The sequence below is a fragment of the Megalops cyprinoides genome, chromosome 9, assembly GCF_013368585.1.
Source record: "Megalops cyprinoides isolate fMegCyp1 chromosome 9, fMegCyp1.pri, whole genome shotgun sequence".
Lineage (NCBI taxonomy): Eukaryota > Metazoa > Chordata > Actinopteri > Elopiformes > Megalopidae > Megalops > Megalops cyprinoides.
In genome coordinates, this window is record NC_050591.1 from 14,244,132 (window position 1) to 14,257,077 (window position 12,946).

Here is a 12,946-nt window from a genome sequence, read left to right on the forward strand (position 1 = left end):
ACGTTTCACGAAGTCAGCAATTCTGAAAAACAGGGAAGTCAGTCAGTTAGCGTCCCCAACGAGTCCTGCTTTGCCTCAATTTATGGGAACTGAAAGATAGGCAGACGACGCTGCGCTTCGATAAGACGCAGTGGACAGCTCGGTTGGCTTTCAGTACACACTTTATATAGCCACTCGTGTAGTTGCTGACGGTCGTCTGCCGGACACTTGCTGTTGCGCTCCGTTGTGAGATCTGACAACCTCGGTGATCAGCGCAGGACTTTTTTCTGCGGTAGACAACGTGCCAGAGGTTGAAGTTAGCCTCTTAAAGTCCGGATCGTACTACTTGGGATAAGTCAGTAACATGGTCCCGTCCACCATCCGTTGCGTTTATCTGTTGCTGCTCATCAACTTCGCCTACTCTGGTAAGTCACCGCTTTGCTCATACTCAGCTGACCTGATCAAAACAAGCCAAACAAGTACAATGGATCAAACAATGAGACTGGGAACTATGAGCATGTGAGGTGTGATGATACACAGTTCCGGTTTCACTTTGGTTTGTCTTTTGTATAAGTAGTTTTTCAAATACTGTCGAGTTGTCATGACCGATTAAATTAAATTTGGTATATGGACTTTACTTTTTGTCAGTTCCAATTTCAAAGGAAATGGTTCAGACACGGTAATTTACAGTACCGTGTTACGAACCTAAGTAAACGCAGATGCCCATATCGTAATCCACAGCAGTGATGGGGGACGAATTACTGCGCAACCAAAACCAAAAATCAACATATAACTACTAAGAAATTGAAGTTTAAAGTAACGAGTCAGTATTTAATAATCCAGAATGCCATTTTTCTATCGATAGAGCAACGTCATCAGGGAAAAAATGTAGGAAGTTACATGTTGTAATGATGTTCTGAAGAAAAGGATAATCAAGACTGAACACCTGACATGCATCGATAAGTAAGGTCATGTAGGGATACGTCTTTATCAGCTGCAGGCGTGATATTTAAATAAACATGAAGAGATCCGCTATGTTACTTTGATTACTCCTACACCCTGCGAGTGCTGGGGGCTAGTGGTGAAAAGAAGATATGACAGAAGCATGGCTGAAATTGATAAAAAAAAAAGTTCAAAACAAGTTCAAATTGGACAGCTGATTGACGTGTTTAGCGTTGGCTCTGAAAACACTGGCTTTGAACGCTGCTTGAGGCTCTCTTGCCGTAGTTATGAATATGATATGTATGAATGCGGCTTGCAGCGCATTGATATGCCACATTACACCTGCTCAGCAATTTACCTTAAGAAGTCAGTTCTCTGTTTCAGCAGTGCATCCTCTTTTTCACCGACCCATATATATGCATATCATTAATCTCCCCTGTGGAACTGCTTTAATGTGTTTTAATGCCATCGCTGTCCCGCAGGGCGGGTTATGAGAAAGATAAAGGAGCGTGTGCACCAAGTTCAGTACCAGCGGGCAAAACATCACCTGCTGCTGGGTGCTGTCGCGGGCCGCCGGCCTGTGATGCAGGTCAAAGGGGGCATCATCCACCAGCCCCTGGATCACTTTGACAGCCTACTCCCTGGCACCATCCCGCAGGTACTTAACAGCACACACACTATGAGCATGCACACACACCATGACTGTAACTCATATACACCCAGGTGCAGTGCAGCAACGTCAGACATAGAAGCTCAGCATCTATCACAGACTGTACGCGATAGGTGCTGAAGTGTCAGAGCATGTAGTGTGCACCCAGCTGACTGCACCTCTTAAAATACACACACTGCCAGTCTATAAGCTGAGCACAAAAGCATATAGATGTTTTCTCTTGTCTTGTAGTATAATGAACTACAGCATATGTAAATAATGAATTACAGGAGGAAACTTAATTTTACTTCCCAGCTGATGTAATAAAATTAAATCACCCCTTTCACCCCTGACATTTATATGTAGCTTCTGCCTATAGCTACATTGCTGGATTGCACAGGGCACACCTGAAGATGTGACATTTGTGCATGCACTGACTTTTTTGTTTCTCTCATTACTCTCCCTTATCTATCTTATCTTATCTTTATCATTCTTTCATTCTTTCTCTCTCTTTCAGAGGTTTTTCGTGAATGAGGCGTACTGGCAGTCTCCAGATGGGCCGGTGTTCCTCTACATCGGAGGGGAGTCAGCCATCTCAGAGTACAGCGTACAGGCAGGTAAGCCCTGCCCACACTCTCACTGTCCGTCTGAATCCCAAGCATTTTTGTCATCAGCAGAAATTTCACACAAACATTTTCCCTCTGCAATTTAGTAAGGAATAAAAGATGAAAAAAATAAGGTGAAGCTTGTGTGCCTCCTGGCCTTACCTCTCCCTGACCTCTGGCTCTCCTTCTCTGACCCCCTCCACCACCCAGGTCACCATGTGAGCATGGCCGAGGAGCACGGGGCCCTGCTGGTTGCCCTGGAGCACAGGTTCTATGGGGAGAGTATCAACCCAGATGGCCTGAGAACGGAGAACCTGAGATACCTGTCCAGCCAACAGGCGTGAGTGTGACGGAACAGGAAGGAGAGTGGAGAGGGAGTGGACAGTGGTGGGGAAGGGTGAAGAGGGAGGGGAGGTGGAAAGAAAGAGTGAGGGAGGAAAGAGAGGGAGGAATAAGAGAGAAGAGGAGGAGAGGTCTGAGAGGGGAGATGGGGTGAGGGACTCGAAGGGGGAAGTGACGAGCAATGCTGGAGGCAGTGGGGAGATTGATGGAGGTAGTTGGATTGATGGAGGTAGTTGGCTGAATGTCAGGCAGGGAGGGAGAGGAATGGAAAAAGAATAAGTTGCAATGATAATGTGAGCTTAGCAGCTGGGGAAGGTGGAGTTTGGGTGGTGAGTGTAGTACTTTTAGTCCATGGCTCCTTTGCTCCTTTTTCCCCCCAGACTGGCTGATCTGGTGGCTTTCTATGACTACATCAGTGACCGCTACAGCTTGTCCCACAAGAATACCTGGATCAGCTTCGGGGGCTCCTATCCCGGCTCTCTGTCTGCCTGGCTCCGCGGCAAGGTGTGCGCCCGCTGCATCACTGACACGCCCACTGTTCAACCAGCGCGCCCACTGATTGGTTGTCACGACACCGACAGACTGACTGACACGGCCCCTGAGCCACTAACAGATACACCCCCTGCCAGACGCAGCGGTTTCCCACCTGACACACACACACAGACACACTAATGCACGCGCAGGGCACTGCCTGATTGACACTGACCTGCAAAGCCCTCAGTGTCTGCGGGCTAGCCAGTACCCTGCCGTCACACGGTCACTTTCTATCATTTCAGTTCCCTCACCTCATCTACGCCTCCGTGGCCTCCTCCGCCCCGGTCAAAGCCAAGCTGGATTTCTCCACCTACAACAAGGTACACAACGGACGGACGCTCTGTCACATGAGCTGTCGCATATCTTACCGGAGCTTTATTGACAGCAGCTTCACTAACGGTTTTAACAAACAGGATGTGTTCTGTTCCAGGTGGTGGGAGAGAGCCTCATGGACAAAGGGGTTGGAGGCTCAGTTGAGGTGAGAGGCTTCTGCATACTCTTCCTCGTGTTTGTGATCATATACCTTGTGTGTACGTGTGCCTGTCCGTGTGTGCGCGTGTGGTGCATGCGCTTGTGTTTTGGGTGTGCACCTCATTTCTCAGCGTGTGTTTGTGAGAGCACGCATCTGTTTGTGTCCCTTTTGTGTGAATGTGCTTGTGTTCTTGACGTGTACGCTTTTAACTGAATCCTCCGTGCGTGTACGGATATGCAAGTGTGCTGTGTCCTGTCTGTATATAACTGATTTCACAGCATGTGTATGCATGTCCCTGCCTATGTGCCAGGACTGCGTGTGTTATATGACTGGCCCCTTATTGTGTGTTCCCTCAGTGCGTAAACGCGGTGTGGGAGGCCTTTGCGGCCGTGGAGGCGGCCCTCCTCGGGGGCAACGAGACGCAGGCGGGCAAGGACTTCGGCTGCTGCACCCCGCCCACAAAGCTAGAGGACCAGACCGAGCTGGTGCAGAACCTGGCTGACATCTTCATGGGCTCCGTGCAGTATAACCAGGAGGGGGCGACGCTGAGCATCGACAAGGTGTGCACGATCATGACCAATAAGAGTGAGGAGATCGAGGAAGAGGAGGAGGCCTACGACAGGCTGGTGAAGCTGGTCGCGGTACGCTCTGCTGCACACGTCACTGCTCTTCTGTTACCCACACACTGCCAGTCCTGGAGCTTCCTGCAGTGCCTCTCACATGCTCTTACTTACTTACACACAGCTACCCTTAAACTCCCTCAGTAACTGTTGCTCATTACCTCTACTCACACATTAATACTCAAACCCACACTCATACATTGTTAAATTTTCAAAAAGCTATTGGGGTAGTTTGCATAACCCATTTGAACCTGCCACCAGACGAGGTGGCCGAGTGGTTAAGGTGATGGACTGCTAATCCATTGTGCTCTGCACGCGTGGGTTCGAATCCCATCCTCGTCGAGCTGTTTGTTTTCCTGAATGCAATTCAATGCCTTGCTCTAAAATCTTGGGACAGCAGTGTGCTGTAGTGGTATGTAGCCAGGCTTGTAACCAAAAGGTTGCTGGTTTGATTGATTCCCCCCTAAGGCGCTGCTGTTGTACTGTTGAGCAAGGTACTTAACCCACAATTAGCTCAGTAAATGTCCATCTGTATAAATGGATAAAATTGTAACATATTGTGTGTAAGTCACTTTTGATAAGAGTGTCTGCTAAATGACCATAATGTAATACTTTTTATTGATATTGTGACAGATATTAAATATACTAGCATTAGTGATCAGACAGCTCAGGCAGAGACTAATAGATCATGTTGAATAGGGTTTTTTTTTTTCCTCTCTCGGTCACTGTTTCAGATCTACCGGGCAAGTGAGGAGGTGCCCTGTCTGAACATCTCCCATGACCACGAGGTTCTGGAGCTGAGCAACACCACTGTGAAGACGACCGGCGTAGGAGAGAGGCAGTGGTACTACCAGACCTGCACTGAGTTCGGTTACTGTGAGTGGGCTACTGAACAGCACAGGGGCTCCCTGTGCATATGTGCACAATAGTCCCAGGGTACTGAGGAGGCCCTCTTATATTAATATGTAGTCCTTGAGTCTTAAAGAGTCGTTTTCACGTTACTTTCCGTCATTGGATACCGAGGAGACCCTTTTATCTCGAATTTAGTCACTGGGTGCTGAGGAGCACCTTTACTTTACTTTTAGCGCTTAGGTACCAGGGAGCCATTTTTACATTACATTTAGTCACTAGGCACTGACATGCTGTTGCCATTGTAACTGACTCAACAGCACTAGGGTTTAAAGTGGAGGGAAAAGGAACTGCAATGCCAGAAACTGGCAATGACAGTGCAAGTTCACAAAAACATATTTGCTGGCAGATCCGAGTTTGAGCTAAAAATAAAAAGGTAAGTCGGACAGCAAGCCTGTTGCTGTGTTCCACTTATGTGTGTCTCTCCTGCGAGCTCCTGAGCTGGATTCCAGAAGGCACTGCTAGTTTGAAACTCAGTCATTTTCATACTTGATTTTTCATGTCTTGAGAAACTTGAGTACCTACTCATACCTTTTGTGATCCTGTGATGTATTTATCAATTCTTTATTTGGGTGGGTTTTTTAATACTAAGGCTCAGGCTGCGAACGACAGCACAAGCCCCTCAGAGAATCTTGACTGGTTGCATTTTCAACGCTGAACATAAATGGCAGGATTGTTACGGTCAGGTGTCCAGTGGCACCAGCCTGTTAGCGTTCCTGTTTACATATGCCGTTTGCAGGTGTGTAAACACTAACCGTGCTGATTCTCGTGCAGACCAGACCTGCGAGGACGCCTTCTGCCCCTTCTCCCGCATGTTAACGCTGAAATCTCAGACGGAACTCTGCCCCCTGCTGTTCGGCATCCCTCAGAGCAGCCTCCATTCCAACGTCGCCTTCACCAACAAGTACTATGGCGGCGACCATCCCCAAACGCACAGGGTGCTGTACGTCAATGGTAAGGAGGATGGAGGGCACTGTCTTTTGTCATGCCTAATATTTTTTTGACTGTGGAATGAGACTCCAATGGAAGGAATTGTCCTGAAGGTGATATAGAAAGGGAGTGGGTAGCTCTTTGTGGCCTCAGGGAGTTTGTGACATCTGTCCTGTGCCCCTCACCCCCCAGGTGACATCGACCCCTGGCACGAGCTCAGCGTGCTCCAGAATGGGACCTCGGTGGACAGGGACAGGGCCATCGTCATCAAGGGCACAGCGCACTGCGCCAACATGAACACGCCCCAGGCCTCGGACCCCCCGGCTCTCACAGAGGCTCGGCGCGTAAGGGAGGGGAGGAGAGGGAGAGGGAAAGACACAGAAGAAGAGAGCGAAACTGCAGGGAGAGAGAAAAAGGATACTGAGAGAAAAAGAGAAAACAAAGGGAGATAGGGAATAAAACAGAGAGGAAGGAAAAGAAAGGGAAGAATACAGCAGAGAGGAAGATAGAGAGAGAGAAAGAGAAAGGAGGGAGGATACAGAGACTTGTGTATTAGCAGAGAAACACAAAGAAGAGTCAGTGTGATTCTTACCTGTACAAGGAGACAAAACTCACAGAAGACAACATGTAACCTATGGAGGGAACATTTTTCATATAGAGATGTAATTCAATTGTCATACTTAGATAAGTAATTTCTTCCTCATATAGAGATATGTGATTCCTGATTCATATAGACATACATAATTCCTTTCACATATAGAGATACGTAATTTATTCATCGTGCAGACATATGTAATCGATGTCAGTAAAGCCTTTTGGATGTCACCCCCTAACATCACCTGTGTCTCAGTGCCTGTCCTTGTCTCTGTCCCCTGTGCTGGGTCCTGCAGGAGATCGAGGTGCACGTCGCCAGGTGGCTGAAAACTGCAGCGTGGGAGCACATGTGAGGTGGTCACGGCAACCAGCGGCAAGCCTCCTGTTCGGAGTGCCCGGCGACACGAGTGACCCCACGTCAATCTGCCTGGCAACCTGAGTCGACACCACTCTGGCTTTCCAAGTGACTCTCACAAGTGCAACCCTGAACTCATGTGTGTGAGCGTGTGTGTGTGTGACATTAATCATTGCTGAAACACATTATTCATTACAAGGCCTGCTCATCATAGCTGGCTTTTACAGTCATGGTTGGGGGTGTCATGAGAGGTTGCCTTCAAGATGAGGTCTTCCAACTTTTCCATCATGACAGATTCCTGTTTTCCGACATATTAAATGATTTTAACCCTGACCAAGGCAAATATTTTTGTAGGGAGCAAAAATAACTCATCTTCCCAACTGCATTAAGGCTCTTTCGCACTGCAGTATTATTCAGCAGTGGTGAGCAGTAAAGAAGACTATATAGACTGTATTTTGGCTACAGTTTGGTGGTTATCACAGCCATTGAATAGTTACTTATGTGGGTAGAGGAAAAGTGCCAATTTTATTTGGATCATCCTTGGCATTTTAGGACAGATGCACTTTTTAAAATACAAATACACTAGCAACACTTACTGCTAAAATGCAGTCATAATGTACAAATATAAATGATATGATATATCAACTGTGGGAATAAAACAACAGGAAAATAAAGATTCCATTAACAGCATGACAACAAGCAAACAACAGAAGAGAGAAATAAGAAAACTCAGAACAGAAACTAGAACGCTGCCATTTGAGGATTATTATTATTATGCTTTTTGGCTTTATATAACAGTATATTACATTATAAAAGCTACAGCCCAAGTCTGAGTTTTGATAAGGCAATAGTGGTAACTGTGGAATGTAGTGTGCTGCTGGGTTTTTACACAGTGATGTCTCAACCATAGCTGCATTTTTGCAGTATTTTAAACATAACTGCCATAGAGGAGATCATCTTAATATTGATTAACTGAACGTAGTTTAACATTAAGCCATATGAACAAGCTGTGGAGCTCAGATACCTCCAACCTCCACATACAAGAAAAGAAAAAACCAATACAACACAAAACATAGAAATTACTGCTGTGTCTTCCATTAAATGATTTTTTTCCACCATTGGGAGGATTTTTCACTTGTGGGAGAAAAGCTCAATAAGTGTCAGTGTGCCTGGAAATAATTTTTATGTGTTAATCGTTGCCCGTGTGGATTTTATTTCACATGATGTAATCATATTTAATCTGAGTACATGCATGCTGTATTTTAATCTCTTTCCTAAGAAGCGCTAATCTTTATCCCTGCAGATTTTGTACTGGAGGTGCATTAATTAATGGCTGCTTCTTGGTAATCTGTTGTCACCGTTGTCTCAATCAGGTTGCATGTTTTGATTTGATGCAGACATGTATGATGCAGTCTGAAGAGGCTGTGCTAGTATGCAGTTTCTCCTTTTACCAGAGGGTGGTACTGTTGTTCCACATAGTTTAATATCCAGCATTTCCAAACTTTCTTGATTATCACGCCACCTTCAATCACCTTGTGTGTCTTGAATGGTCCCAGTTCCACCTCCTTATGGGAAACATTTCCCACTGTGATTCCAGTGGTTTAGCTTGTTATTCATTGTCTTTTTGGTTGATGTGATTTTCACCTATCAAGCAATTACAACTTCAATAATTTTACAGTGGAGTGACACATTTTGTACATCAGTGCATATAAAATAGTCCCTCTTGCATAAGATGCCTTTCATAATCTCCATTAGCTTTACACAACTACAAAAAGCAGTACTACAAAGCTATGCAGCTGTATTATTGTCCAACTGAAAATTTTGCTTCAGCAATGAATTCTACAATCACTATAGTAAGTAATTGGCCAACTTTGATTCTTTTGTTTTAGTACAAAAGGATATTTTAACAGAAATTAAGCACAGCATGAGTGGAATGGAGCTACAGACTATATTACTAACTCTGTAATCCTACTCTAAATTCAAAAGTCAACGTCCAACTTCTGCAAAGCTGTTTGGGGTTAGAATTACGAGGTACCTGAACCCCCATCTTTCGCTTTTACCGGGACACCACCCATAAGTCTCACGACAAACCATGCAACAGCATGTGCACAAGCCACAAGGAGACAGTATGGACCTCATTTATAGACCTCATTCAAAAAATGCTGTGCAGCGACTACACAATCAGGCACTTGTTCGGACAGCTCCCCTGAAGCATCAGGACCCCAAGAGTCTGCTCCACAAAGGAATGCAGCCCATTCCCAGTTTAAGCAAAGTTCCCACAACCTTGATGGGACAAGGCTCACAGCTGGCAGCGAGAAACATCCAAAAACACGCACCTTCCCTTCACCTGTCTGACAGACTGTCCCTGTCTCAGAGGGATAGCTGTGCCAAACAGTCCCAGCTGTGAATTGTTAGTGATGTATGTGTAACTTGGTGCCTGGCAGCGCCTAAAGATGCACCTGTACAGCTCAGTCCTTTAGGGTCCGCTGACCCCAGTGCCGACAAGAGGTTAATCCCTACACACACACACACACACACACACACACACACACAACTGAAACCCAGTTCCCAGCTAAAAAGACTGTTATCAGGATCTCATCCAGGCACTATCAGCAGCACTTGACAGCAGCCAGGGCCATGGGGCGGAGGTACCTTGCCTCAGGTGATTGGAGCAGATAAAGATCGATCACCTATGGTATTTGAGGGCGTGTTCATGAGGAGTGAAATGGAAGATCCAGCAAACGGTCTCTGGGATCTCCCTAAACGCCACAGAAGCCTTTTTTGGCAGGCTCAGCACCCTGGTCAGCCCCTCTGGAGCTCTGCAGTAGATATGGGAAAAATATATTTTGCACAGCCAAAATGGACAAGGATAGACTAATAAACCCCAATATCTGATTTTATTTGATTATTATTCTATGCGTGTCCAGGCCACCACTTTAGACAGGACCTCCTCATATAGAATATTGTGTAGTAATAGTAATCCTAGTAATTCTGTTTCTACAAGTGCTGTGTCTCTCAACTGATGTAGACAGATCTGTCACATCAAAAAGGTGCAAACAGCCATGTAAAATATGAGGAGGGTGTAAAGAGGCTGAAATGGGAAGGCTGGGAGAGTGAGGTTGACATTGCAAGCACACACTGAGAACTGAAACGGACACAGAAGAGAGAAGGTGAAATGGACAGAGCCACAAAGGAGCTACAGAGAGGGACAACACAGAAAACAGAGATGAGAAACCCCGCCATGATGATACGTATGCAACAGCTGCATTCTGGTTCTCACATTGCTGCTAATGTGCCTGAGTCACACTCTGCCGTTAATAGTGACTATTACACATTTACTGTAATTACACTTTGTTTGGGCTCCCATTTAGACAATGAGATGTTTTGAAAGTGTGTGTGTGTGTGTGTGTGTGTGTTCTTGATGCTGTCCCAGGCCCATCTGTCTCCCTGTGGGGTGTAGGGGGGAGATTTGGGGAGGGGTTTATGTCATGCCCCTGCTGTTCTGTACTGCCCCTCACTGATTGATCATCTCCATTCCCCCCCGGGTCACTCAGGTCATGACCTCTCAGCACTGACCCCCCTACAGAGAATGTTAAATCACCCACACACACATTGTGGCACACACACTCACACAGTCATACCTAGCTTTTATGCATATACAGATGGCGTTTCACTCACAATAACACACTTTCCACTGCACACACACACACATTTATGTACATACACACACACAGTCACGTGCACAAACACACACAGGTGCATACACAAATGCACAAATATTAACCTTCCTCGCAATGCAGCTAGCTTTATTATCATACAGCTGTACTGTATAAATTTGCAGTGGCAAACATTATACGCAGGTCATAAATACAACAAACTGAAATGTTTATGAAAAAGCAAAAGCAATACAATAATTCTTAAACAGAACAAAATTTGTGATTCCTGAAATAATACTGCATAAAATATTGAAATGCTGTTTGACAGCGCAATAGAGCATGCGGCCTCTCTTCCTCCCTTTCTCATCTCCCTCCCTCCCCCTCTCTCCCCCCTCCTCTCTCTCCCTCTCCCTCGCCATCTCTCGCCTGTTCCCTTGATCAATGAGCAACCGCCAGAACCACAACTATTAATCAGGGCCTATCGGCTATCTGTCTCCTGGAACAACCAATCACGGCCCACCGACAGCTGGCCCATGACAAATGGACGTGGGAGGGAGGCGCATTTTATCTGATCTCGGCCAGGTCACAGCGCAACTGCACTCACGGACGCCTCGAGATGCTGATTGAAAAACAGACGCACACACACACACACACACACACACACACACACACACACAGACACACACACACACACACACACACACACGCACACACACACGGCAAGGACTCAACACAACTTAAACACCCAGACCATTCCATTTTGTGTCCCACCTGATGTATGTTAAAGCTCTCTCGCCAGGTTGATAAGTGAGGTTCCTGTCCTCTTTACCCCCACTGCACCCGAGGACCACGCCCAATGGACACGTCCCGGGGACACTGTGAGACGGGGGTCCCTGCTGCTGTTTTTTTTTTCCCAAACTGGTTGCCGGCTGTTTTCGGTTTTAATCAGTGTGGTTTTAAAGTTGGTATCTTTTCATTTATTCCTTCCAATAATCTGTTAGATTATGAATTCGCTTGATGGGCTATTCATCAGAGAGCCAGTTCGAAATTGAGTTAATGCCCCCAACATATAATTACATGCTCTGAGGACGTGTTTCAGTACCGTCTAAAGCAAAAAACAGCGTGACCTATCATCATTATTTGTCTGAACAACTTATGCATACATACATGAAGCGGACCAGAGCTAGATTAGATTTATCAGCCTTGTGATTCTGCTGAACTCTCTCTCTCTCCTTCAGTCCCCCTCCACACCTGTCCATCCATCATTGCCATGGCCACCCGAGGAGTATTAATCCCTCTGTCCAATCCTTCAGTACCTGGGGCAAATGAAAGAGAGGACAGGAAAGAGGGAGGTGGAGGGCAAGAGATGGATAGATGAGGAGAAGGAGGGGGCAGGGGGAGAGAACAAGCCTGAATTGCCTTCTCCAAATTATTTCTCTAACATTGCAACAAAGTTATCATGAGAATGTAGTGTTGCTGCAATGGTGATGCATTAGCCAGGAGCACAATGCTTCTGGGATTCACCCAAAACAATGGGGCAGAGCAATGTGCATTTACAGTACTTCGTCCTGCTACACATCTCATCTCTAAGTATATTTGAGTGTGAGTGTGTGTATGTGTGTATGTGTGTGAGTGTGTGTGTGTGTGTGTGTGTGTGTGTGTGTGCGTGCATGTGTGTGTCTGCGTGTGTGTGCAGAGGAACGTCTTTTCTGTCTGACAGATGTTACACTCTTTTGGCCCCATTTCCACCCCGTGGTTGTCTTCCCTTCTGTTTGGAGTCTTCATCCTTACAAAACAAGCCAACCCCTTCCTCCTGTATCCAGCTGCAATCAGTAACAACACACCAACAGCTCACAACAACAACAACGACTCTCGAAAGCACCAGAGGAGCTTGTGGCAACACAGCAACAACTCACCACAGCTAAATAGCAACAAAGGAGCAACTCACAGCCACACACCAGAAACTTACAGCTACACACTAGCAACTTACAGCAACAAAGCACCAACTCAAAGACCACAGTAACAGCACATTTTAAAACATAGGACATAGCCAAGCTGGCTAAAACCCGAAAAGCACTAGACACACCAACTTGAAATCAACCAACACCCTAATAAGCAAGGTACCATTAGTCCAATGTCAAGCTTCTAGGTGTATGTGTAGGGTGGGGGTGTTCAGGGTGGATGTTCACAAATGCCTACAAATGTGAAAGGTATATTCTTCTGAAAGAACTAAGGATAGCCATTTTGACAACTTTTGAGAGACAATTCAGAAGAAAATACTACATTACTTCATTGTCCCCATAGAAAATGTATCTGATCGGAGTGGCACTCTACTGCTCATTTCTATTAGAAGGTGGTG

At 46.0% G+C, this 12,946-nt stretch overlaps 1 protein-coding gene and 1 non-coding gene across 2 annotated transcripts; both read left to right on the top strand.

The window, feature by feature from the left end:
* The first annotated feature begins 111 nt into the window (after positions 1-111).
* LOC118783308 (thymus-specific serine protease) lies at positions 112-7,084 on the top strand. The gene is made up of 12 exons (XM_036537109.1): positions 112-404; positions 1,404-1,579; positions 2,088-2,187; positions 2,386-2,515; positions 2,898-3,021; positions 3,294-3,371; positions 3,482-3,529; positions 3,880-4,164; positions 4,878-5,019; positions 5,827-6,006; positions 6,175-6,326; positions 6,873-7,084. The coding sequence occupies exons 1-12, from the start codon at positions 344-346 to the stop codon at positions 6,927-6,929; spliced, it is 1,533 nt and encodes a 510-aa protein (XP_036393002.1). The 5' UTR covers positions 112-343; the 3' UTR covers positions 6,930-7,084.
* On the top strand, positions 4,404-4,485 carry trnas-gcu. Its single transcript has one exon. It is a non-coding gene; the product is annotated as a tRNA-Ser (tRNA).
* Positions 7,085-12,946: the final 5,862 nt, after the last annotated feature.

Excerpts from the sequence above, each read along its gene's own strand:
- LOC118783308 (XM_036537109.1), top strand. The coding sequence starts at position 344 with ATGGTCCCGTCCACCATCCGTTGCGTTTATCTGTTGCTGCTCATCAAC. Across the intron at positions 2,516-2,897 it reads TACCTGTCCAGCCAACAGGC|ACTGGCTGATCTGGTGGCTT; the intron begins GTGAGTGTGACG and ends TTTTCCCCCCAG. Across the intron at positions 6,007-6,174 it reads CAGGGTGCTGTACGTCAATG|GTGACATCGACCCCTGGCAC; the intron begins GTAAGGAGGATG and ends CTCACCCCCCAG.